Source organism: Parasteatoda tepidariorum, chromosome 1 (genome assembly GCF_982258835.1).
Source record: "Parasteatoda tepidariorum strain Cologne lab strain chromosome 1, Ptep-v5.0, whole genome shotgun sequence".
In the NCBI taxonomy this organism is placed as follows: Eukaryota; Metazoa; Arthropoda; class Arachnida; order Araneae; family Theridiidae; genus Parasteatoda; species Parasteatoda tepidariorum.
The window spans coordinates 88,433,811-88,460,733 of NC_141755.1; the positions used below are offsets into that span (position 1 = coordinate 88,433,811).

Genomic DNA, 26,923 nt, shown 5'->3' on the forward strand with positions numbered 1-26,923 from the left:
GTGACGGTGCTTTCTTTTTACGAACCACAGCCTGAATATACATGATTCGATATTGAAGTTATGACTCGAGAGCTCTGCACGCGAGGGAGCATATGGGTGAGTTTTCTATCTTATCTCAAGACAGAGATGGAATCAATTTTAATAGTTCTCTTTTCCTTTTTCAATTTGCGGTTAAAATTTTGGTTGAACTTTTCAATACAGATATAGCTACTACTTTCTTAACTTAACCTCATTTTTTAATGAAATTCTCAGTAGCGCGGCAGCCCATCAAGGTTCAAGGCCTACTGTGCCATCTCGGTTTTCTTGACCTTGAGTTCTGGGGTGGAAGAGTAGATGTTCTGATTTGGAGGTCAGCCGAACTTGGGATCCCTATTGTTCAGTTCCCAAGGATGCTTGGTACTCATGTTATCGACCCATGTAAGGGATGAAAGACTGAGTCAACCTTAACCGGCCCGAGGATCGAACCAAGGACCTGTGGCATGAGAGCGTGAAGTAATACCACTCAGCCACCGGGCGTCAATGAATGCTCTAATAAAAAAAATGATCCTTTCACTATTTTTTGTCAGATTAAAAAGTCGTTTTAAAAAAATAGTGCTTTTAAAAAGCCAGTATTGAGACCTAGGCTACGACTCTTTCTTAATAATTAATGAAGTTTCTAATGAAAAAGAAAATTTAACACATAAATTACTTTTAAAGTATAGCCGACGCCTCTTGAAAATAGTTGAAATTGAAATAAAAATACTTCTGTGAATAACATTTAGTTAATTCAATAGTTCGATCAGATAATTATAAAATTTTCATTTATCTGCACACATTTTTAAGAATGATACTGAATATGAAATTAAGTAAATATCTCGTGTGAGAAAATCTAACGTATATTGCGCGAAGATATATTTCAGTAATTTTTTTTTTTTATGGATTAAATGTGATAAAATAATCTTCTCTTGTGTTTAGGGCAAGGCTCTAGGGGCAGTTCGAAAAGTGCGTACATCCCGAAGGGGGGGAGGGGATTTGCCATTTTGTACGGTTTCGAACGATGGGGGGGGAGGTATTATGCAAAGTACGTACATTATAAGCATACACCAAATTTAAATTTGACTTTTTCCGACACATGTATTATACATATGTTAGTTCTTGTATTTTTTTTCACACGGCGACCACTTGTTAGAATGAGTAAATCTGTTCTTAAAAAAAGTTGTCTCGCAAAATAAAAAATTGCAAGCATCAAACTTTCCCCGAAACTTTTTCTGATTCGCGATCGCAACACTCGAATACGCCATCTGGGGAGAGACCGGTTTCATGCCTTTAGCCCTTCCCTCTCCTCCTCTTTTCAGTTGTATAGGAATGTACTACGATATTTTCCCCTTTCTCAATATTTTTCCTTTTTATTTATTAAGAATATTTTCTAAAATTTCCATGATACTTTTCTTTAGAACTATGTTTAATGTAGTTTTCAGTTCCTTATAGTTTCTCTAGTTAAAAGATTTCAATCTATGTGAAAATCAAGAGAGAAACTAACGCACTTCCTTCCTCTATGACTCTCCACACGCTAATGGGGAAAGCATGTGAAGTGTTGCCATAGGAAAAGAGATCTGATCTACGCCACCTGCAGCCCATTTCGATCGCCAATACCGAGTGAAAACATCCGTTTATTTACGATTCTTTCCACGGCAATCAAATTCAAGAGAAGGAAAGCGACATATTCAAACAGAGTGAAACTGATGAAAGCACAAAATGAAACTTACAAAACCCATAATGATTCCAAGTTTGCTACTGCAATTATACAAAATTTGGAACTGTTGGCATAAATTTTGGGTCCAAATGAGTTTTTTTTCATAAGACAGGATGATAAAGCCCGAGTGCCGATTGGGATAACTGCTGCAAACAAGCAATCACCATTACTGATGCATGTAGAATATCGTGTTAAATTACCGGACCACGACTGGGTAGTAGCTCCATCTCACAAGCTCATTCCTTCCGTGTACGCTCTTATCAGAATTGAAAATAATCAAATATAAAAAAAAGTGCAGTGGTATACTCGGGACAGACTTATATAACTATAGTTATATAAGTCTTATATAAGTCATTACTTATATAACTATAGTCTTATATATAAGATCTGCTAAGCATTCATCATCGACTGCCTATTCGCATGCAGCAGATATTGAGCATATTTTCGAACTGCCTGCTTTTACTGGATTTTTAAAACAAAATGATGATTCAATCAAATCTGTGGGGATTTCACTTGACTAACTGAAAACCTCAACGCATTATTTATAGCCTGAAGAGCGAACAATCGAGTCGAAAGACGCATGGCACCGTTAAGTAGAGAGCTAAGTGGCGTGATTCTTCCGCTCGATCATTTTGGTAGCCATCTAAGCAATAGAGGTGTAATGATTGATAAAGTTCTCGAGGAGAAAAATTTTGCGGAAGCAGGAAAGGTATTATCGGAAATATGGTCCGGTGTAGAAATTGACAAGTTTCCAGTTATGAGTGAATACATTCACCCGGAAAACTCACGACTGCGTTCTTCACAAATTTGAGAAAAAGATCTAACTTGGTAAGGTAAGCACGTGAGAAACAGCAGATATCTACTGCAAATCGTTAAGTGTAACGATGAATCCTGTTGTTCAAAATTTCGGAGTTCAATTCTTAAACTTGTGCCTAACAGATTTTTATCAGCGCCTGTGCCCATAGCACAAACTGATGATGGACTTGATATTAATCAACCACGAGGAACTTTCCCATCATTTTTATCTCAAACGTTGGAGCCAATTGTAAAAGCTGTTGTTAATCGAAAAATAGGTTTGAACTCCATCACAGAAATACCATACGATGCAGCATGCCCATCGGTAGAAGGTGATATTAAACGCAAAATTTGTCCTACTTGTGGTACATATTTTGCATCTTTAACTTGTTTGAAGGATCACAAGAAAATATGCAAATCTTCTTTGCAAATCAACAAAGTAAGACCAGTTCGTGTAGCAGCTCGTTGACAGAAAGAACTTTTGGTTTTCCTCCGAAACCAGGAAAACGAAGATGATGCAGAGTGGATCGAAAATGATCTCGTTGATGAAGATAATCTAAATTTTTCATCTGTCGCAGACAAGAGTAAAGCTGAATTGATGTCTCTCGAGAAGCATTTGGAAAATCCTTGGGAAAATACTGTAGATTGACTGTAGGAAATTATTATGTTAATCAGATAAGATTGTTTTATTTATTAATTCAAAGATAAAGTTGGGTGTTATTGTTTTACTTTAATTTAAATGAATAAATTATTTTAAATAAATATTTAATTTTATTTAAAACGTAATTATTTTAATTTTTAAGAAAAAGGGGAGTAGACTAATAAAATGTACGTACTCTAAGTGGGTGGAGTAAGACCTTATGTACGGTAATGTACGAAGGGGAGAGGGGGTTAAAATTTCTCAATTTTTGTATACGTACTTTTTGAACGGCCCCCTAGAGTTGGAGTAGATAGGAGTTACTATTTATCTATAATTCTCAAACTCGGTTAAATTGTAACATACTATACTGCCATACAAAGGAAATAAAGAGAAATCAGGCGTCTCAAAATGTGACCAAATATGGTTATATTGACAAACCGCAGAAATTACTTAAGCTTGTTATAATTAATCAGCTTAACCGGAAGAGCTTAGTGGTAAGAAGCAACAAATTACTAGTCCCGGAGGTCACAGACACGAAACCCGGTAGTGGCCAATTTTTAAAATTATATTAAATTGTAGTAATTTTTTATTAATTTTTTTACGTTATTGTAAAATAAATTGAATATTCATTTACTTAATATAATTTTTTTAAGTGCTTAGGTAATAAAAGCATTAAAATTAGGAAACTGTTGCTCATATACTATACATTATGAGGCCCCATATCCCCCTTAATATTAACCTATAATTTTCAAACTCGGTCAGATATTATATTGTAACATAGTATAGTGCCATACCAAAGGAAATTATCGCGATCAAATGAGGGGACCTACAATGTGGCTCAGTTACAAATTAGTGGTTGTGGCCCAATATGGTTGCATTAAAGAAATCATGGAAAATTAATAATAGAAATTATAAGTCGAACCGGTAGGGTTCGAGGAGATAACAAATTGCTAGTCTAGTCCCATGGGTCTGGGGTTTGAATCCCGAACATGGTCAGTATTTAAAAAATATATTTAATGAAAACCATTTCCTTTTATTTGTTTTACAATGTTGTAACGTAAATAAAATCATCCTTTACTTAAAATTATTATTTTTTCCATTCCTAAGTAAGTTCTTTTTTTTTTCATTTAATGAAAAATATACCCATTATGTTATTACATTTATAATACTCACTCGAAAGAAATGTGCCATTAGCGTGTAGAGAGTCATAGAAGACGGAGGTACGTTAGTTTCTGTCTTGATTTTTGAATAGATAACTGTAAACTACATTAAACATAGCTTTAAAAGAAAGTGTCACGGAAATTTAAAAAAATATTTTTAACAATTAAATGCAAAAAATATTAAGAAAAGGAAAAATATCGTGGTACATTCCTATACAACTGAAAAGAGGAGGAGAGAGAAGGGGGGAGAGCCCAAGGCATGGAACCGATCTTCTCCCCAGATGGCGCATTCGAGCGTTACGATCGCCATTATAGGTTTGTTTCTAAGCATTTTTCTTCATTTTAAAAATATTCTCGTAGTAGACTGATCGTTAAGAAACGGTTCCCAGCAGATCACCAAAGTCAAGCATCACTGGCTACGGTCAGTGTGCGGGTGGGTGACCACTTGGATCATTTTGCGTAGGGACCGAGGGTGTGCTGTATTGGTCCTCGTTAAACTGTTCTACAGTAAAGTGCTCGACTTCGAGTGCAGGTTGTTGGGCTACCGAAGAGGAGGTGCCATCCCCTCTGCAGAGAATCAAAGTTGTGATGGAATGTCTTCAGATCATCCTCAGGGATATCTCCTAAACCGTCGCCAATAGCCCATTATGCAGCTCTAATGTGACGTAAATGAACTACAACAGCAATATCATTTTAAAAATGAACCTTTTTATTTACTATATTTTGAAAAAACTTTTCAAATGTAAAATGCCTTACACTCATTGGCCTTACATTATTAATTTCAACAGTTTAAAGTTTTCAATTTTTGAACAGTGAACATCATTGGTACTAGGTGGTTTAATTTCCAGCGTATAGCTTACTTGTTTTAGAGAAGTTGAGTTATCTTTAACTTTCTAATACTTATGTATATGAAAGCTGTATGCAGTTTTTCTTCTAATAACACCTGTACTCTCACTACTTCCGCCAACACTCGTTCAAACGAAAACAAACCTTCACTAAATGCTTAATGTCTGCTTGCATTGCGAATTTCTTTTACGGACTTATTTATTATTACAGCTTAACTATAGTTGTTGAATACTATTCATCTGTATAAATTATGACTAACTTATTAACGTCTGCCTTAAAAAACCTTTCGATTAATCCAAAAAATCCTGATTTCGCTTCCAGTAACGATAGCGATTGCAAAATAAGTTATAAAGGTCCAGTTTAGTTTTTTATATAATTTTGCTTAAAAGTTTGCTGTTAATTCACTTAAATTAGAATTAAAAGATCTAAATTCGAATTCAGTATTTATATTTAAGTCAGTCTACTAACCGGTTTATCAGAAAATATGTTCTAAATTGGATTAAGAAATTTTCTTTTACTTCCCTTTCGCTTATAAATTGCCTCTAGTAATTATCTTAAGTTGCTTAAATGTTTAATATTATAATATCGCAGTATAATTATAGTAATATGGTGAGAGTCATAGTTATAACTCAATTCTGAAAAGTGTATTACTATTTATTCATCTTGTTTTTGGAGAAACCTTTTAAGTTAATAACCGTTTTCTTATTATGTCTTCTCTCAATTACTTACATAAATAACTATTTTTAAAAGTTGTCGAATTTCGATTGTGTATGAAATTTGAAAAGTCTCATTGCAATAGATTGACAGGGTGCGTAGCGTTTGTAAAAAGTACTTAAAGGTGCTTTTTTGGGGATTTCGTTTTTAAAAGCTTTTAAAGGTGCTTTTTTCAGCTGGCGTTTTTAAAAAGTGCTTTTTTTCCGAAATTTTTTTTCTTCCCTTCAGTGATATCTAGTGGATCCCATGCATTTCGCGAAAAATGGGGAGTTTGCTACGTAATCATTCACGCAAACTTCATGTCATACCCACGTTATGACTTGCGCATGCGCGCACACTTGAAACCGAAACCCGAGTGCTCCAATTCGGACAGAGAATATCAGATCCTTATGAAATGTTTTTCTTTTTAATTTATTTTAATTTTGTTCTTGTTTATTTTATGTTACTTCTAACACTTTTTTTGACGTAGGGGGTAAGGGTACTTTTCTGAGTTCAGGGTCAAGTTGAATTCACTCGGTGATGTGGGAAAGTACTGATTGTTTCGATTTACGCCCGTTTCTTTTTGTTTTTTTTAAATGCTAAAACTGTTTATAAAAAGTTTTTGTTTTTCAATAATATCATTGATTGAATATGAATTTTTTGAGTGCTTAAAAATTTTTGTAAAGTGCTTGAAAAGTTTTTAAAAAGTGCTTATTTTAGATTCAAAGATTTGGCTACGCACCCTGATTGAATTTAAGAAAAGTTTTGATAAAATACTAGGCTTTCCTAACACTCCGACAAGCATCATGCGCAAACACATTCAATCCACGCTTTCAACATCTCCATTCAAAACCATCCTCCATATCCTTTCGCTCAATCAAACTCAATTGTTCTCTTCATTTAGTGCATTCCTTTGTTTTTGAAATTAAATTTTGAGTTTTGCGTAATTCAATCATCACTTTCTTACCTTTTGCATTCAATAAAGTTAAAAATTCATTCATCCATTTGCTTGCCATTTTCAACCGGTACCACATGGGGAAAAAATTCCAAAATGAAATAATGACAGTAATAAATTAGATAACTGGTAAAAAATAAGATAATAACAAAAAAATAAACCCTTTTACCTCTTTTCTAACAAAATCTAACTTTTGCATAGGTACACATGTGAAATAACCAATCAGGTTTAAGAATTTTGGGTGTGTGATCGGATGTTCAAAATAATCTCCCCGAAATATCTTCCGGAAACCTAGTTTGGCAAGATTTAAAAAAATCGCCAGGGGTGGGCTATTCTAGGATCCACCCAAAGTTTTTAATTACAAGCAAAATTGAAACTTCTTCTTTTTCTGATTTTATTTTTCTTATTTTAATATAGGATTTCAATCATTTAAAAAATGTATACCTCTCATTACTATAATGTAAACACATCATCTTATCTTATACATCAATTCTCAAACATCTTACGCCATTTTTTCGGCATGGATGGTTTGTTCTGTTTTTTTTTTTTTTTTTAATGGTTTGCTTTTTTTCGTTTTTCATAATTCTGTTATCAGGGGTCTGTCCAGACATTTTGTAAGAGGTTCGTTTTTGTAAAATTGTGAAAAAATTACTCGTAATTTGTGAATATAAAATAAACGTTAAGTCACATTCTTTCAACCAGGCTCCGGCTTTTGTGAATTTGTGCAAATAGGGTCCGTTATTGCAAAAAAAACTTTTTCAAGGAGTTTTTAAATTGTAAAGACATACAAGATTATGCTCAACAATGTAAAACTATAATTAAAAAAATCAAATTTTAAAAAATAAACAGCAATTGCAGCTACTAAATTAGCGATGCAACATACAAATATTTGGTACTTAGCCAATACTGCTGAACGTGGAATATTCATTTCGGACGAATAAAGGAAGAAGCGTCTGCTGAAGACAAAATTTAGTTCGTTTACATCTGTCTTTCTCCCCACCCCTTTCCTTGGAAAAGTTTATTCGATTAACAAAACAATAATGAAGATAATCAAATTTGTGAAGGGTCCGATTAAAAGGTAAATTATTTTGTGAAGGGTCCGTTTTTAAGTTAAAATATTTTGTGAAGGGTCCGTTTTTAAGTTAAAATATTTTGTGAAGGGTCTGTTTTTATGAAAAGATATTTTGTGAAGGGTCCGTTAACGGACCCAAATTTCTTCTAAACAGACCCCTGGTTATAGTAACGGCATTGTGGTTATATTTGTAATCAATGATGTCTGACTTTTAATGATGTCAAGTGTTTCTTGCTTTACAATATTTGCAGAAGTATATATGAGGAACAAATTTTAGTAATTATATTAGATATTCCAGTTGCAAAAAGTAGCAATTCATACAAAGGAAAAACAAATTTCATGAATTGTTTGTACAATGTCTTTATGTATTGTGTAATTTAGAAAAGAAAAGCATATTTTGAAATGCATCAATCTCAAAATACAGAAAATTAGCAGTTTTGATAATTTTTGTTGAAATAACTCTTGGTGCCTTTTATACTTACTCAAATTTTTCATAATTTTTAAAAATTAAAATTTGGCTATTATGATCCGAACATACTATATTATGTCCATAATACTCAGTTTTCTATTTTTAAACGTATGAAAGTTTCTAAAAATTGTAGAAAGTGTAAATGATGCCAAATGTTATTTTAACAAATATTATTAGAAATGCTTGATATATATATATCTGAATTAGGTGCATTTAAAGTTAGCCAATAAAGCAATTGTAAATGGCAGAATTGCCAGCTGCTTTAACTATATTAAATATTGAATAAGTTAAAAAAAACAACTAACTAAAAAAAAGAAACTATGTGATTTTGCTTTTAGAATTCTGAATTAGCCATGACCCTAATATACTCAGATCACTGTGTACCTCACTATGTAGATTATTTTAAAAAATTTCTGTACTATTCTATTTGGATGGCAGCATTAAAAAAACAAACATTGCCACAGTATCTTTATAAGTATCATATACCAGTAAGATCTATTTCTACTATTAATTAATGTTTGTTTGATTGGCATCAATAATAGCTAGTGATTATTTAAAACCACCCGAGAAGAATAATAGTGAAATTTCTTTGTTGGCATACCCATTGTATAAGTTTTGTTTTATAATATTTATATTTAAAAATATGTGTCATTTTTATGCTTTTTTTTACCATGTAATATAAGACATTTTTTCTTCTTCTTTAAAACAGGCTCTAGTCAAGATTTAAAATTAAAGGCTTCCCTTGATAATTCCAGCTTCGTATTATGGAAAGATGCTATGAAAATGGTTGCTCGCTTACCAGATGGCATTCCACCTGATTTCAGAAGACAGGTTATAGATCTGTTATTTATTTCAAAGTTTGTGTTAAATAAATCTATTATGACATCAGCAGTGAATAATAAATATAGGCACTGCTCATTTTATCTGTAGCATGTATTCTTCTTAATACATATTATTTTACAAAAAAGAAAAAAACTTCTAAATTATGTAATTAAAATATACTTTTTTGTGTGACATCATAGTATTAATGTTATGAAACTTTTTATTTTCAGTGCTAACTTTTTCATAATACTTTTAGGATCCAAAGTTTTATCATGGAAGGTTTTTATCTTTTTCTGTGATAAAAATTTTTTTTTTTAATATTTTTTACTATACATAAATTGCCTACATTTTTGATTGTGAAATAAATATTTAAGTTACAATTGTTGTGAACAGGTCTTACGGTTAAGATTTTTTTTTTTAGTAAATGTTGAAATGGGAAAAGATTTAAAACTTTTGACTTAGTACCACTACACTTTGGAATTAGAATTTTTTAAACTTTGTAAGCTATAAGTTTTTCTTAAGTTTTAGCTGTAATTCAAGGATGGCACATTGACCGTTCAAAGACCGCACATTGACCATTAAGTTGTACACCCCTGCATTATTGATTATAAAAATTAATTACTTTTGTATTATGAATTTTATTTATTTATTTTTTTGTATTAAGGTGGATTTTTTCTGTTCCACTAGGTTTCATTTTCCACTAGAAGATTTTCTGTACTCAACTTTGAATTATTTATTTCAATTTGTCAATTAGAAAAAAAAAACTTTTGAGCAATTCTACCATTTACGAATAACATATTTGTAGACATTTAACTTAGTTTTAAAAAAACTCAAGCAGCTATGAAAATTTTTGTTAAAATACTGTTTTTAATAATTTTCATGAATTTAATTTTTTTTAAAGCTGAAAGCAAAGTTTTCTGGATGTAACACAGTATGTTATGAATGTAACAGCAATGTTTTTAACTTATAATAAATTTTAAATATTTTATAAAAATTGAAGTATATGTAAATTACACAATGAGTTAATTTAACAAAAATTATTAGAGTTAGAAAATTTTCTTCTTTCAACTATGTTATATGCATTTAAAAATCTGCACTTATGGCATTCATAAATGGTGTGAATTAATCTCTGTTATTGTATATAACTGTGGAATGAAAACTATCCTTCTTTCTTTGCAGTTGTGGTTGAGTCTCGCTAAAAGACATTTAGAAGGTAAAACTGCTCTTTTAGAGAAAGCATTTTCTGTTTGCTTAGGTGAGAAATGTGATCCAGATGAAAGTGAACTTGGAACTCAAATAATTAAGGTATTCTAACGAATCATTTCATTCTTTTTCAGATTATCTGCTAAGAAGGTCATTTCACAGGGTTCCCACGGTCCTTACAAGTCCTTAAAAACTACTTAATTTTTGTACAAGGTTTTTAAAAGTTCTTAATTTTTCCACATCCCCATACTTGATGGGAACTATTTTTTCAGTTTTACTAAAATACTTTGAAAAATTATTTATTTTCTTTTATCACCTAGAATAAGACCATGCATTGAGCGAGGGTAAAGCATTTTATAGAGACAAAAAAATTTTTTTTTGCATAACTGAATATTTAGCAAGATTAGTCCACAACTGAATATGTGATGCATGTCTAGCAGCGAAATATAAAAACTTGTTTTAATAATTTTTTCAATGTTTTTCCCAAATTTTTTTTTTTTTTTTTAATGTATGAAAAAAAAATTGCAAATCATAATTTTTGCTCTTAATTTTACAATTCAATTTCAATGAAATCATTAAAAATTAAATACGGATTAGTTATGTAGACGTCATTAACCTTTAATAATCTGAAAATATTTAAAAAAAAAAAAAAAAAAAAAAACAATCCTGGCCCTACTTTGGTGAACCTTGTTAATTAATACAATTATATCACTACTTACATTATAATTAAATTGTTTTTATCATTGTTTTTTATTTATTGATTTTCTGTTTAAGGAAAGGTAAATAATTGGCACTGTCACTGGTAGTATATGTATATAACTAGTGGTATATGATAAACAATCATACTATATTTAAGGTCCTTAAATTTTTTTAAAAAAACCCTTAGATTTTTTTAAACTAAAGTCCTTAATTTTTGTTTTGTTTAAAGAGTAGGAACCCTGTTTTAAAACCAAGTCATGTATATATTTTTTACTTTGTTTGATATTGGTGTCCCACAGTGAACTAATTATAAAACATGGTTCCTAGAGGATTGCAAAAGTCAATTATCATTGGTTGTGGTCATTGAGCAAGTGGGGGACCATATTTATTAGCCTGTGAAGGGACTGAGGGTACACATTATCGATAGTCAATTTTGCAGCTCTAGTGTGTGGATTTAAATGAATAAAATGAAAATATTTGCCTTATTCCCCCCCCCCTAGAAAGTGCTTTTTTTTTCAGTTTAAGTTTATAGCTGTCAATTTCACCTTCTGTTTTTAACACAGCAAAAAAAAGCTACATTTAATTTTACCTACATAAATCTAAGGATGCATTATATATATATGTGTGTGTGTAACACAAAAACCTTCAATTAATCTTTCTATGTTATTCCTTTTCTGTAAATCCATTTCTTAATTTATTATTCAAAACAAAACGCTTTCTCACTCTTTTAAATTCACATCCTGTCTTTTAATTTATTTTTGGCTCAAGTATCCAATAATTAAAAGTAACATTTTGCTCTTTGTGGGAATCGCACGACCTATTTGATAAACCAATTACTATTACTAAGATTTCCCCTTTTTTCCTAAAACGAGACATTTAACCGATTTTTTTTGCAAGATTTTCCCTAATTTATATTGAAGAGCACAACGAATTCGTGTACACTTTTACAACTGCTCTCACTCTAGTAATTAATAAATAAATTTTATAAGCTCTTTCCCTGCCTAAGACCTGTTTTTATCCTTCCACTCGGCAACGATGCTATATATATATATATATATATATATATATATATATATATATATATATATATATATATATATATATATATATATATATATATATATATATATATAAATTTTTGTGACTGAGATTAACAAGTTCTGTAAAATGTTTTTGCATCCCCTTTCCAATTTTATTTTTGGCATATTTGATGTGTGTTAGGGAAATTGTTTCTGTAAGAACTTTTTAAAAGCATTTATCATTAAATTTCGTTTCAGGATCTTCATCGAACTGGTTGCAGTCCTTTTAGTGGTGAAGTAGCTCAACAAAACCAAACTCACTTAAAACGTGTTCTTCTAGCGTATGCAAAATGGAATCCTAGCGTAGGTTATTGTCAAGGTTTTAATATGCTAGCAGCTATTATTCTAGAAGTTGTTGAATGGAAAGAAGAGGATGCTCTTTTAGTTAGTTCTCTTTTTGTTCTGCATTAATAAAATAAGTTCTGTAACTTTCTCTTTTAGTTTTAATAATATGTGATATCCATGTTTTTAAAAAGGAAATTCAATGCTGATTTTTTTTTTCGTTTTAAATTTTAAGTGCAAAGTTAAATTTTATGTATGTAGAGTCAAACCTTGTTTTAGTAAAACCTGTCAAGTGACCATCCGGGTAAATTGACTACCTAATCTAAGTAGATCTCTATTATTCGGTACTGAATTTATTGTTTATAATTACTTTTAAGCATACACATTAAATAGTATTAGAGGGTAATTTAAAAACTGTTGAGGATAAAATTCAGTTATTACATAATATTACACATTTTGATAAATTTTTACAGTGTTAAGTGAGTGCCCTTTCAAAACTAAGAGTGTTTTCTGAGAGGAGGCGCCTTGACTTTTTTTATTCCTAGGGAGAACTTAGAAGCAATCCTTTTTAAAAACTCTTTCATGAAAGAAACTATATATTTTTATGTTTTAAATCAAGTTAGTAAAATTCTTACCTTATAAATTAGGGCAACTTAATTTTTTATTTCTACACCTATAATTCCTACATGCCTAATTTTTTTTAACCATGTTATTAACTAATAATAAGCAGGTCCTGACTTAGCCTAATTGGGGCCCAGGGCAAAAACTTCTTTGGGGCGCCCCTCTGCTTCACTATTGATGCTTTCGTAAGCTGTTCTAAAGTCTAAGAAGAGATGAAAGGTATTTATGTTATATTTTCTGGTCTTCTCAAGTATTTGTCTAGTGTAATGATCTGTCGCCAATCTGCCTTTTTAAAATCCACACTGGTATTTCCCAATTACTCTGCTAGTATAAGTAACAAATAATTCTGCCAGGATGTTTGTCAGTATCTTGTATGAGTGATTCCTCTATAGTTCTTACAGTCCAGTTTGTCTCCTTTCATGAATATTGGACAGATGGAACCATCTTCCCATTCAGTGGGCATTTTTTCCACTGTCCATACTTGGGCTATAATGGCGTGTTTTCTTTGATGAGTTTCGGCTTCTTTGTGTTCAGGAGCTTGGCATTGACGCCATCTGGTCCTGCGGAACTGTTGTTATTTTGTTTATTTATTGCTCTTTCAACTTCATCAAGGGAAGGTGGTTCAAGTCCCTAATTGTGGGGTCCTATTTATATCTTCCTCTGTTACCTCTTAATTATCTTTTTTTTTCAAGAGCCGTTTTGAAGTGTTGTCTCCATCTACTTAGTATTTCAGTAATATCATTAATAAGTTCTCCGTTTTTGTCACAACATGTTTGAGTTCTTCGAAAGCGTTGTTCACTACCTTGTAGAGAGTTCTTGGAAAGAAATTCTTCGACTCTTTGTTATAAAATTTACTCTGCACTAAAAATAAATGTAAATTTTGAGTGTGTTATTTATGTTTATTAAATATATTTCAGGTTATGATATTTCTGATTGAAGAAGTATTGCCAGAAAGTTATTTTGCTAATCATTTGCGTGGTTTATCTGTTGACATGGCTGTCTTTAGAGACCTTCTCCGCCTACGCCTGTCTAGCTTATCTGCTCATTTAGATAGACTGCAGTCAAATACCCAGGATTCATGCACAGGTTTGTTTAAAATACAATTACAATTGGTTTTAATTATGATTTACTAAATTCGTTCAGAACATCTGAATAAATACAGTGCCATACTCTTCAGAACAACTTCTCAGCGTAATGACCCAATCATAGAATCCTGTTTGCTATTTAATAGGTGCCAAGATATTTTTAATAGAAAGTTCAATCTGATTTCCAAGTTCAGCAAATTCATTCTAATAAGGTGTCCAAAGTTTAATTTAATTTGTTTTTATTTCATTACTAAAAAAATCACTTCAAAAACAACCGTTAAATGATTTTGAACTTAAAACAAGGATACTTCCATTAACAGTGAGTCATTTGATAGTCATTGACAATGAGTCATTGAAAAGTTTCAAAAAAGGGGATTTAATACTATTTGCATCCCAGTGTATAAGTCGGCCCCTATTTTTTATTAAGAGTTAGTGAATTTCTTATATTAGTCGTTATATTTGTCGATTACTAAAGAAGCCAAACAGGAAATTTTCTGAAGTTAAGAAACATAAAAAAATTCATTTATTTAGTAATAATTAAGATGAGTATGAAGTCGAATCCATTGCAAAGCTAGATCCATATGACAACACTGTTTAAGATTATTGAATCTGATTTGGATGATATTCTGCAATCTTTAAATTAGTAGTTTTATGGTATGTTTTAAAAGTTTTGATTCCTTATATTTTGTAAAATTTTCCTCACTTAGTTATCTTAACTTTTCTTATTCTTAATTTTTTTTATGAACGTAGTTTAGTTTTTTTATTTAAAAAACTTTATATCTAAAAATACAAGGAAAGAAAATACAAAATTAATTTTAAATAACATATTAAAAATGGTTTTTGGAAGGCGTCAATTCATACAAAGTAATTCATATCTAGCTCTTTGTTTTTACTACATCAAAATTTCATGATCTATGAATGTCCAGATTTTTTATATGTTGACCCATAAGTTTTGCAACATTTTGGGGGTTTGAAAAGTTGACTATTGATATGTGATATTGTAACAAAAACAATTAACGATGAAATTAAAAGAAAGTTTTTTCTATATTCACTTGTTAAAATAAATCTTTTTTTCCCCTATTTTTTTTTTTAAATGATTACTTCGCAGACAAATGACAAGAGGAATTTCATATGATGAAACTTTAGATAAACATAAATCAGAGCAACATAAATTACAATTCTGTTAATTTCTTTCTTTTAAAATAAAAGTTTTTTTTTTAATAATATCATCTGCAAATTAAACCTTTCCCTTTCTTTTTTATTTCTTTATTGGCTGTAGTATATGCATCTGTTTTTCTCCCTTTAGATAAAGCTAAATTATGATTTTATAAAATTCAAATAAACTTAATAGCGTAAAGTTCGTGTGTATAACTTTATTATGTTAATTTAATATTTTCAAATTGTGGCAAATATATGATTCAGTATGCTAAACTTTTGCAAGAATAATCTCTGTCTGATTGCATTGAAGTCACAGACAAATTTGTATTTGACTCAACGGACTTTCATATATTAAATAATGATATGAAAACTTGCTAAAAACGGCGAAATCTACAGCCTTAGTCTGTATAACCTTGAACAAAAAGTGTTACAGATTGACTTGACTTTGTAAATTTTGCTTTTGGGCTACACATTTAACTTCTTGAATTCCCTTCAAATAAGGAAAATTAATTTGTGAACTAAGGAGTCTGCCGTTTTATATATTAAGAAGTTATTTTAATGCTAGGTGATCGATAAATTATTTTTTGTCCTACATTATTAACTATATTTCTTATATCATTTTTTTATGCAATTTTCAACTAAATTGGTTTACAGAGGACATAAAAACAGCAAAATAATTCCATGCTGTTACAAGTTAACTAATTTTTAATTTCATAATCATATACATTTAAATATCTATACAATTAGTTTCCAAAAGTAATATAATCAACTTTAAAAACATTTAAAGCTCCATAATTATTCAGTAATTTTAAAAATTCTTTCTTTTATTACCTAACACTTTAGGTAAAAAAAATCGATTATTTGTATTTATTTTTAAAATGTTTCTTGTTTTAATTCTAAAATGTTTGCAAAATTTATTTCAATAAATGTAAAATGTCTGATATATTTTAGGACATATTTATGAGCCTCCACTTACCAATGTCTTTACAATGCAATGGTTTCTGACCTTATTTACAACCTGCCTTCCAAAAGATACTGTACTGCGGGTCTGGGATTTGATTTTCCTGGAAGGCAATGAAGTACTATTGAGAGCTGCTCTAGCCATTTGGGATGGACTAGCTGAGTAAGGTTCAATTTTTTTAAACATTTTATTCTTAACCGTTAAACCTCTGTTTAGGCGATAACAGAAGACACCGCTTTGAATGTTAGTTTTATTTCTGATTATTTAAATAAATTATACAAATTATCTGTTTTTTTATAAGTTATCATATTATTCTATAAGTTAACCTACTATTCTATAAGTTATATTATTTTATTCTATAAGTTATCATATTTGTTTAAATAACATGTATTAAATATTCAGAGTAAAAAGTATTAATTTCTTACTACTTTAACCCACTGGTGGGTGATGGAAGCACACATTTTATAAAGATGAGTAGTTAACCTTGCATTTCAGAAATGGTATAAATTGTATCATAAAAATCAACTAAATTCAATGATACATTTATAAAAATTTTTGTGCTATTTCTATATCTCTAATAGCTTCAAACGCATTTAATTTTGGAATAAGTTTAATAAGACAAGTGTATTCTATTACACATTTTTCTATTTGTTGTTATTGAAATCAGGAGTAAGATTACTTGTTGAAATTCTCATCACAACCTGCAAATTAATGTCTAATTTAACTATTTTTAATCTTCAAGCGAGTAAATCTTTTCTTGCCAATCCAAAGATCGAAATATAGAAATTTTTTATGTCGTAAAAATTTATTTTGTTAATTAAATGCGCATCATTTATTATATTGTTTTCAATTGAAGAAAAAAAGTCTTTTTCGTAAATTAAATGCTATAAACATCAGCCTGATTTGCACATAAAAAAGTGAAAACATGCAAAAAAGTGAAAGCATAGAAATAAATAATAATGAATTGTTATAAATTTTATTTGCATTAAATATCTTTTACTCCTGATTGGTATAAGTGTAGAATAATACTTGATGGATTTAGAATTTTTTATATAAATAAACATTAGATGAATAAAATTTTATTTATTAAACTATAATAAAAGCAGTTGCGGTGCACTTTTTATTCTTAAATTATTTTTTGTATCAGCAAAACTCATCACTAAAAACTTATAAAATGTTTCATATTACTGATTAAAGGATGTATTTTTATTACAAATTACAAGTTATTTTAATTTAAAGAAATATTTAATTAAAATTCAATATTGTAAATTTAATAAAAACATTGAACAATATTCAGGAGCAATATTAATAATGAATATTTCATATAGAATACAGTAAATAAAACTACATTTTGTTTCTTTGTATAAATTGTTTTGTATTATAAAGTTTGAAAAATAACTCATTAATCTAAAAAAAACTTGCATACTTCAATATTTCTTTTGATAAAAATAATATTTTAAAATGTCACAAATATGACTCATTTTTAAAAATAAAATTATTTTTAATAAAACAGAATCAATACAGATTCTGAAAATCCTAAACAACAGATACAGAAAAAAACTTTAAAAAAATATTAAAGAACTTTAAACTAATTACATTAATTATTTTTTTTTAAGTAAAAGACAAACGTGGTTTAAATTAAATAGTTTTATGGATAAATTTCTTTTAAAATTTAGATATGAAATTTATATTTTTAATTTTTCTCTTTTTCCAATTTTTCTGAGTTTAAAATTAAAAATAATGTTTTCAGATTACTTTTCTAGAAACAAAATGTTTTTACAGCCAACAGCTATTTTTTCTCTTTTTCGGGAGCACAGCCCTAATACAGCTGCTTTTAATTTTTTAGTTTTTTCTTGATCTTATTTAATATTAAAGATTTTAATCCTTTTACTCTTAATCCTTTTCTGTCTAAAATACAATCAACTTATAAAATTTAAGAAGTTTTAACTTGAATATAATATTAAATTTTTTTTTTCTTTATTGTACTGATACTTGCACAACTGAAATCTTTCCTTTAATTATTAATGTTTTCCATCAAATAAACTTCTTTTTCTTGTTTTATTTTATATTAATTTTTTATTTTTATTGAATCTTGCAGTAGAATCATGGCTGTTGAGAGTGCAGATGAATTTTATTGCATAATGGGTGTTCTCACGCGTGAGATTTTAGAGTTTGGTCTCATGGATGCAGATATGTTTGTTAAGGTAAGTTTTTTGATAAAGATATGGTAAATAGGTATAGGTATGACTATATGTTTATAGATGTGGTAAAAATAATATTTAATTATATAGATTTAGTTTTATATTTATTTAAATTCAAATTTAAAACTTATGAAGCATGTCATTTATCTATAATGAAGAAAGACTTTTTCTGCCAAGAGTAATTTAAAATAATTTTTTATGTGTCCTGGTTTAAATTAATTTATTCTTTTTCGATATATAACTGACAAATCAGGTCTTAATCTTGACAAATTCAGGAAAGTATTGATCTTTAATAGGAACAACTAAGATTTATTTTCTGTGATTAATTTGTAATAATTATTTTAACCATTTTAGTTTGAAATATTTTACTTAATACTTTAGTTACAATGTTATACTTTATTTATAATATTGTAATTAAAGTATTGTAACTAAGTTACTTTAGTTATAATTTTGTAAATTCTTATCCTACAACGTATATTTAAATGATATTAAGCATTATGAGTATAGTTTATAAAGAGGACGACCAAACCTAAGAATTTTAGACTGCCTTGAAAAGGACCTACAAGTTTTAAAGATAATAAACTGGAGAACCTTGACTAAGGAAAGAATATATTGGCATAGGCTTGTTGAGGAGGCCAGAGCCTATCCTGGGCTGTCGTGCCAATGAGAAGAAGAAGTATATTTTATCAAAGCTTTGATTTATATATGTAAAAAAAAAAAACCTATACCAAATTTGTACATGATTTAGGAAAAATCTACATATTTTTATCAATTAACCCTACAATATTTTATTCAATAACTTCAGCATTACTGTGTCCTTATGTTAGTAATCAATATATGTAATAATTTTTGCATTAAATTTTTTAATACGAGCAATTTTTCATTACTTATCTTAATCATGTTTTTGTCTTACTTTTATGATTTGATTTAAATCATTGATCCCCTGTAACATGTAGGAAAAAAAAAGGAAAAATGTCTGAGATTTATAAATCTCTAATTTTATTATTTGATTTAAATGATTAACCCCTTTCTTTTAACTCTTTACACTTAATTTTTTTAACCCTGTAAAAATATCAAGTAATTAAAATCCTGATTTAATTCTTTAATTTTATGGTTTGATTTAAATAATTGCCACACAGCTTCTAAACCTGTATTAAAAAATCAAATAATGAAAACCATGCTATCCTACCATTTGATTTAAACCATTGTCACCTCATCAAACCTGGAAAAATCACTATATGCTCGTATTCTTATGACAGTTGCAAGACCTTAGGGTTAATTATACTTACTATGTACAATTATTCACATCTTTACTCTCATCTGATGCTAAACTGAAGATATTTCTATTCTTGAAATATCTTTTCTAGACTATGTGACCTTCTCCCCATTTCCTTTCCCTCAACTCCAAGCTCTCAGGGATTGTTATAATATACAATCATTCACTTCTTCAGTCTCATCTGATACTGAATTGAAAATATTTTTTTTTCTTCTAGACTATGTGCACTCTTGCCCCGTTCCCTTTCCCTCAACTGCAGGACCTCAGAGACAGTTATACTTATAACATTCAACCGTTCACATCTTCACTCTCATCTGATGCTGAACTGCAAATATTTTCTGGAGAAGGTGATGAAGATGATGAGGATTTGAATACCACAAAATGGTATTTCTCTAACGAGCTTCAGTGGTACAAGAAAAAGGGTATGCATTAAATACTTCATTACCATACCATACTATTTATTACCATATTTTCTCATACACCAGAGATGATTGTGCTCCGGAAAAAATCCGGTTTTCCGGATTTTTTGCTAACCACGATCTGGAAGTTTCCGGAAATCCAAGGTCCAGAAATTCAAAGAAATCATGGTTCCCATTTATGTATAAAAATTCTTGTATATTTTATTTAAAAATATTAGAACTAGAATTTATACTTGGCATCGCTTTCATTCGTAAATATTTTTTCTGGTAGAATAATAAATGTGATTAGAGATAAAAGTAAACTTATACATAATTATTCATTTAAATTATGCTGCATGTAATTTATTTGGAATTTCATGTTTTGAAAATATCAATGATTTAAATTTATAAGACATAAATTTTTTGAAATGCGTCATGCATGATTTTACTCAAGAAATTTTCATGATTTTTGAGTTGGACTCACCCTTGCATACACTTCAACTAATATGGAATTTCCAAAGATTAAAAATATTGTTCTAAAGAGGATGGCAATAATAATATTTTTAAAAAAACTGAAAACTTTTGTGCAGTGTTACACATTGAAAATTTAAACAGATATCTATAAAATGTCAGTTAGACAAATCTTCATGTTTTCAAATTAAATTTTTTTTTTAAAAAAATGCAATATTTTTGAATTGTGCTTTAATTTACTATCACTGGAAAAAATATTTTCCAAAAACATCAAATGTTAGGGAGTATGTTTTCCTGCAAAAACTGATATTCTAATTTGAAATTAAAGGAAATGTATCATTTATTTTATTCTATTCTATATTCCTTTTAGGTTAGTTGGGTAAAAAGGCTTCCAATTTTTATGTAATTTTATGAATTGTGTATTTTCATTACTGATGAAATTGGTACACAATAGGTATCATTTCTTAAAATATCACAAATTTAAAATTAATTAATATGCAAATAACATGAAAACTGAAGTCAGTCACATATTATTAAATAAGAGAGGCTTTATAAATAAAAAGTTGATTTTGTTATGTAATGAAGAAAATCAATCTATTTTATAAAGCTTTTGTTTTTATTATTGAATTCAGTACTTGCAGATTGCTTATCAAATTTGTAGTTGAACAATATTATTGTGAACTATTTCATAATGGTATTATGAAATAGTTCACATTATGAATAGTTCACATTATGAATAGTTCACATTATGAATAGTTCACATTATGAATAGTTCACATTATGAATAGTTCATATTATGAATAGTTCATACTATGAATAGTTCATACTATGAATAGTTCATACTATGAATAGTTCATACTATGAATAGTTCATACTATGAATAGTTCATACTATGAATAGTTCATATTATCTGTTGCATTTAAGAGGCTCTTCCTTTCCTGTAAAATACAAAATTTGTGTAAAATACAAAGCCATTACTAACCACAATTTGATATGCAATATTTAAGATTCTCTATTAATTTTTTTTTGACAAAATAATGCCAATGCAATTCTGTAATCAATAGTTTTTGATTAGTAATTAAATAGTATAAGGTCGCCTGTTGAGGATTTTTGGTGAGTATTTTTATTTTTGCGCAATTAACGTTAGGAGAATTTTTTAGCATCATCTAAATCAGTTTTCTTCAGTTTAAATTGTAATATACTTACATTTTAAAATGTCTAGAACCTGAGAAACGTATAGTTTTTAACCATTTAATTAAAATTGCAAATCACGTTATTTTATTGAATTAGAGTTTTGAGAAAATATTCAAAGAAGTTCTAAAAATTATCAAGCACTATTTCTTCTAAGCTATTTAAACAACTCCATTACCTTCTACCATTTTTGAAAGGTTTTGTGCTGACTAATAATACTACATTATGAAATGTTTGTTAAGTACAAAAATTTTTTTTTTTCAAGAAAGCGCAAATTAAAAATTTGACCTAAAATCCACAAGATGGCATGGCCTCAAAAAGGTTAGGTTTGATGCAAGTATAATTTGTTCCTTCGAAATTAAAATTTGAAAATGTGACTTCTCATTGATAGTAGAATGCCGTTATTAGTAATAAGAATTGCTTTTTTAATAATGGCTTTTGCGGACCCAGTGAAATGCATGTCTTATGTATACTTAATTTTGTTTTCTTTTGCAGGTCTTCTAAGTTCTGCAGCAATCGGTAATGTCGGACCAGGAGCTTATGGCGCTTCAGAAAACAATTTTCCCCTGTCTTTTAACAATTTCAACACAGAACGTATGACACTGGATATTTCTTCCTTAAAAAAGCAATACATGAAGTTGAGAGAAAGACAGAAACAAGCTCATGTTATACTCTCAGGTTATAATATTCATCTCTCAATTGCTTAATGAAACTTTATAATGTTTTTGATGTAGTATTTTAAGATTTATTACATCTCAAACTGTTTATTGAAGTAGCAGCAATGTGATAACTAAAAGTGTTTATTCTTAATTTTTTTCTAATTAAGCTTTCAGTCATTAAAATATTATCTCCTTAGCTTTTTTTTATTTATTTGATTTTCAAATTTTTATAATGTTTTATTCTTAGTTTTTCTTACAGATTTTTACATTCTTAAAATGTTACACGTTTTCTTATTGCAGACTTTTTAGTTCTCTCAATGTCCCATATTTAATTCTAACTTTTTTCTTACAGACTTTCTGACTTGCGCCTAGCTTGCTTTTCGTATTGTTAAGTTTTAAATATTCTTTCCCAAGTTACAATTGTATCCATATCAATAATAAAATGTTAATCAACATTATGTTAAAATTATAAAATGTAAATATTGTTACAATTTTATTATATTTAATATAAACATTATTTAGGTGAAAATTAAATAGTTATTTTATGCACAATTTTTTATTAATTGTTAAATTTTCTTTTATTTTTTCATTAAATTTTATCAGGAATTGTTTTTACATTTCTGTAGAAGAATTACTATGTGCTAATGTTAAAATGTTATGGCAAAAAAGAAGACCCAAAAGAACATTTTTTTTCTCTGTTCACTAGAGTATGAACCTTATAATATAAATTAAGAAATTTTAAGAAATGTTTATATGGTATAATTGAAAAATAAATATTAGGTGGGGGCATTGACTTTAATAAGCTACCAAACATTTGTTTTTAGTAATAGTTTATAAAAATTTACTATTGGTTAATATTTAAATGGAGGTACAGCAGTTTCAAAGTTTCATTTTGTTTTTCTCTGAATTTCTCTGCTTTTAACCAATTTTATTGCCTGAATCTATTAGTAATAGATCTTTATAAACTGAGAAGATACTGATTAGTTTCTGCAAAAAAATTTGATCCCCATTTTAAAGGGGAGTTGCATCCATTGTGCATTTTAAAGGGGATCATCTTAGGAGTCCATTTTAAAGGGGAGTTCTTAAACATATTGCAAAAATTTTTTACATTAATGTGACTGCTGCAGTCAAATTTCTTCCTTTGCCCGAAGTTGACCTTAAATTGTTTTGAAATTTGAGTGACCTAGGTTTGATAATGTGTTCTTAATAAATAATAATGTGTTCTTAATAAATAATACATAAATATCTCTTAATAGTTAAATTTCAGATTAATAAAATTGATTAAAACTTTTCGACAGCAGTTCTCCCTCAAGACACTAACTGGTATTTGTTAAATTTTTGCTCATTTAACTATCACCAAAAACTTTTAGTAACTAATAAAATTCCACTTGAAAAACTTTCATTTTATCTTACCCTAACAACCAGAGCTAGGCCGTTGATGATCTAAAAATTCTTAAAAAATGCAAATAAAGTCTCTAAAAATTGTCAAATGTTACCTTAGAATGTAAAATAATGACCTTAATTTTAAAAAAACGTGTGTTATATTATTCTTTTAAATTATAAATCATAACTTGTATTTTTAAATTTAAGGCAAAATTTAGATAATAATTAATATAAATATGTAATTTATAAAAAAAAAATGTTAATTATCTGACAAAAATAAATTTTCAAAAATTTAATTTTAGTTACAATCTTTAAGAACATTGACATTGCATTATATTATCAAATGTATTTTATATACTCTTAAAATAGTGAGAATTGTTATTGTTCTTATTGTTCAAAAGCATATTTTTATACCTTGAAAAATTCAACCTAAGCACTTGCTATTGGAAAATATTTAAAATAATTACATTCAATGCAAGATTTGCACCAATTTATAAAGAACAAAAATTGATTCACAACAGAACGCTCATAAACTGAAAAATATCATTTAAAATTCATTTAAAAAAAATTAAAATAGCAAAAAAAAAATTTCTAAAAACATGTGTGTATGGAGGGAGAAAAACCTTGAATGCAAACAAATGCATTTATCATCAACATCCTTGTTTTGCTAATAACCATTGCCATTTGCAGGGGTCGCATTCCCCCTAAAATTCCTAAAACTATGTGCAAACCCTAAAATTCCTAAAAATCTGATAAAATTTTGTTGGTGTTCCTAAAAAATTAGTTATAGGCTAAATATAAATAAAAAAGCAATAATCTAAAATATAAGAATTTAACTACCTTAATTAAAACTGTTTTAATTTTGCCACATGGGAATTCTGATCTTGGGAGAGGTTTTTCGATAAATAAAGCAATACTTAATGTGAGTCACCATGATAAAATTTTGTTGGTGTTCCTAAAAAATTAGTTATAGGCTAAATATAAATAAAAAAGCAATAATTTAAAATATTACAATTTAACTACATTAATTAAAACTGTTTTAATTTTGCCACATGGGAATTCTGATCCTGAGAGAGGTTTTTCGATGAATAAAACAATACTTAATGTGAGTCACCATGAGAATACTATTATGTCTCTTAGACTAATCAAAGATACCATTCGAAATTATGGAGGAGTGTTGAAGATCACCACAACACTATTGAGGGCAGTAAAAGAATCTCACAAATCATATCAAGAATATATTAGAAAAATGATCATGATTAATTTGTTTTCTCTAATTTCTAATATAAATTGCTGATTTGAAATCTAATAATATCACACAATAGTTTTTCTTAATAAAGTAAGTTAAAGGGTAATAATAAAGTTTTGATTAAGAAGGTAAAAATTAAATGAAAATCCAAGTTGGTGTTAATTTATTTTTTCTCTTGATTTATTCTCACTTTTGCCTGTTCCTGAATTATGCACTTAATTTCTGATAGGTAATATGTAACGTTGAAATTTCATTTTTACACTTTAGAGATTTCATTCTTGACTTAATAAATTTCAGAGCTTTATTTTATGGCTTGCAATTATTTATGATATGTGTGGATGAATTGTAATATTCTTCTGTTATTTAATAAACTACCGTGTGATCTGTTTTTATCCTAGCAAAATCATATATTACCACTAAAATTTACCTAAACTTTTTTGAAAAAAGTTCCTAAAATTACCCTAAAATTTAAAAAAAATTTGCTGCTACCCCTGCATTTGTTTCATAAAGCCTGACAATTTTTTTCTTCTTTTTTTTAAATTTAAGGTGCCTTTCAAAACCACTTTCAAATCCCAAGGCGTAACTCTTTGGCTGTTAATCATCTCTTAATGGGCAAACAGCCGCTCGTTCGGAAGAAGTCCCACCAGCCTCAATTCATTTTTCCTGAACGAAGCAGCCACCAAAAGTTGGATGCCTCAAGAAAGACGAAGAGTTTCGAGAGCGAGGAGGACACTTGCGAGGAGTCTAAATCTTTTCCGAGCCAGGCAGTTTTACCGGTCGGAGCAATTTCTGAGCCGATTTATAAATTCCCAGCTGTTAACTCATTAGCTAAGTGCTGTGATAGCAAAGTAGTTACTTGCAAAATTAAAAATCATCCCAGTCCCCTAAACGTAGTTGCTTCCTCAGATATTACGGTGTGCAATTGTAGCTCATCTTTTACCTGCCCATCCCATGTGAGTGGCGCAGTTTCAGAAAAACCTTCCACCGTGAACCCTTTTCCAACTAAAAGAAGAGTTGGTTCTATGAAAAATAAGAGAACATAGTAGACATCGGAAATCAGTTTCAAATTGCTATCCAGATACAGTGAAAGTTGACCACAAGTAATCAACTTATTATGGTGTTCAACTTAACACAGGTTACATTGTTTTTGAGCCTTTTTGTAGTTCATGTGTCAAATTGCTATCCAGATACAGTGGAACCAGTGTAAGTTGACCACAAGTAATCAACTTATTATGGTGTTCAACTTAACAGGTTACATTGTTTTTGAGCATTTTTGTAGTTTTTCGTGTCAAATTGCTATCCAGATACATTGTAACCCATGTAAGTTGACCACAAGTAATCAACTTATTATGGTGTTCAACTTAACAGGTTACATTGCTTTTGAGCATTTTTGTAGTTCATATGTCAAATTGCTTTCCAGATATAGTGGAATCCATGCAAGTTGACCACAAGTAATTAACTTACTGAGTTGTTCAACTTAACTGGTTACATTGTACATTGTCCGTAAGCATTTTTGGGTGATTGTAAGTTAAATGTTTTAAGTGTTCAAAACATAACAAGTTAAAATTAATTACAAAATTAATAAATAAATTAAAATTAAATTAATTGAAAAAATTTATTTATTATTAAAGAGAAAAAAAAAGTTTTTTAAACCATATTAGTGCTACAGTTTCAGGAAAACCTCTTTCCACTGTGAATCCGTTTCCAACTAAAACAAGAGTTTGATCTATGAAAAATAATCAAACTTAATCAACATCACGAATTAATTTCAAATTGCTTTCCAGATACAGAGAAACTTATTAGTTGCCCACTACTAACTAACT

The 26,923-nt window shown here is 29.0% G+C and overlaps 1 protein-coding gene across 3 annotated transcripts; it reads left to right on the forward strand.

The window, feature by feature from the left end:
• Positions 1 to 5,285: 5,285 nt before the first annotated feature.
• LOC107437348 (TBC1 domain family member 30) lies at positions 5,286 to 26,701 on the forward strand. 3 transcript variants are annotated; one of them, XM_043052226.3, is made up of 10 exons: positions 5,286 to 5,526; positions 9,072 to 9,193; positions 10,364 to 10,489; positions 12,364 to 12,549; positions 13,986 to 14,154; positions 16,263 to 16,434; positions 18,371 to 18,476; positions 19,967 to 20,171; positions 22,305 to 22,487; positions 25,647 to 26,701. In XM_043052226.3, exons 1-10 carry the CDS (start codon positions 5,424 to 5,426, stop codon positions 26,141 to 26,143), a joined length of 1,869 nt encoding a protein of 622 aa, XP_042908160.2. In that variant the 5' UTR covers positions 5,286 to 5,423; the 3' UTR covers positions 26,144 to 26,701. The 3 variants fall into 3 exon arrangements, with proteins under 3 accessions (XP_042908160.2, XP_087024634.1, XP_042908161.2); XM_087168508.1 differs by lacking the exon at positions 5,286 to 5,526 and adding an exon at positions 7,878 to 7,899 and having other exon boundaries at positions 25,647 to 26,237; XM_043052227.3 differs by lacking the exon at positions 5,286 to 5,526 and adding an exon at positions 8,879 to 8,968 and having other exon boundaries at positions 25,647 to 26,237.
• The last annotated feature ends 222 nt before the right edge of the window (positions 26,702 to 26,923 follow it).

Coding starts and splice junctions, on each gene's coding strand:
- LOC107437348 (XM_043052226.3), top strand. CDS start 5,424: ATGACTAACTTATTAACGTCTGCCTTAAAAAACCTTTCGATTAATCCA. Junction 9,194..10,363: donor CACCTGATTTCAGAAGACAG/GTTATAGATCTG, acceptor CTTTCTTTGCAG/TTGTGGTTGAGTCTCGCTAA. Junction 10,490..12,363: donor TTGGAACTCAAATAATTAAG/GTATTCTAACGA, acceptor ATTTCGTTTCAG/GATCTTCATCGAACTGGTTG.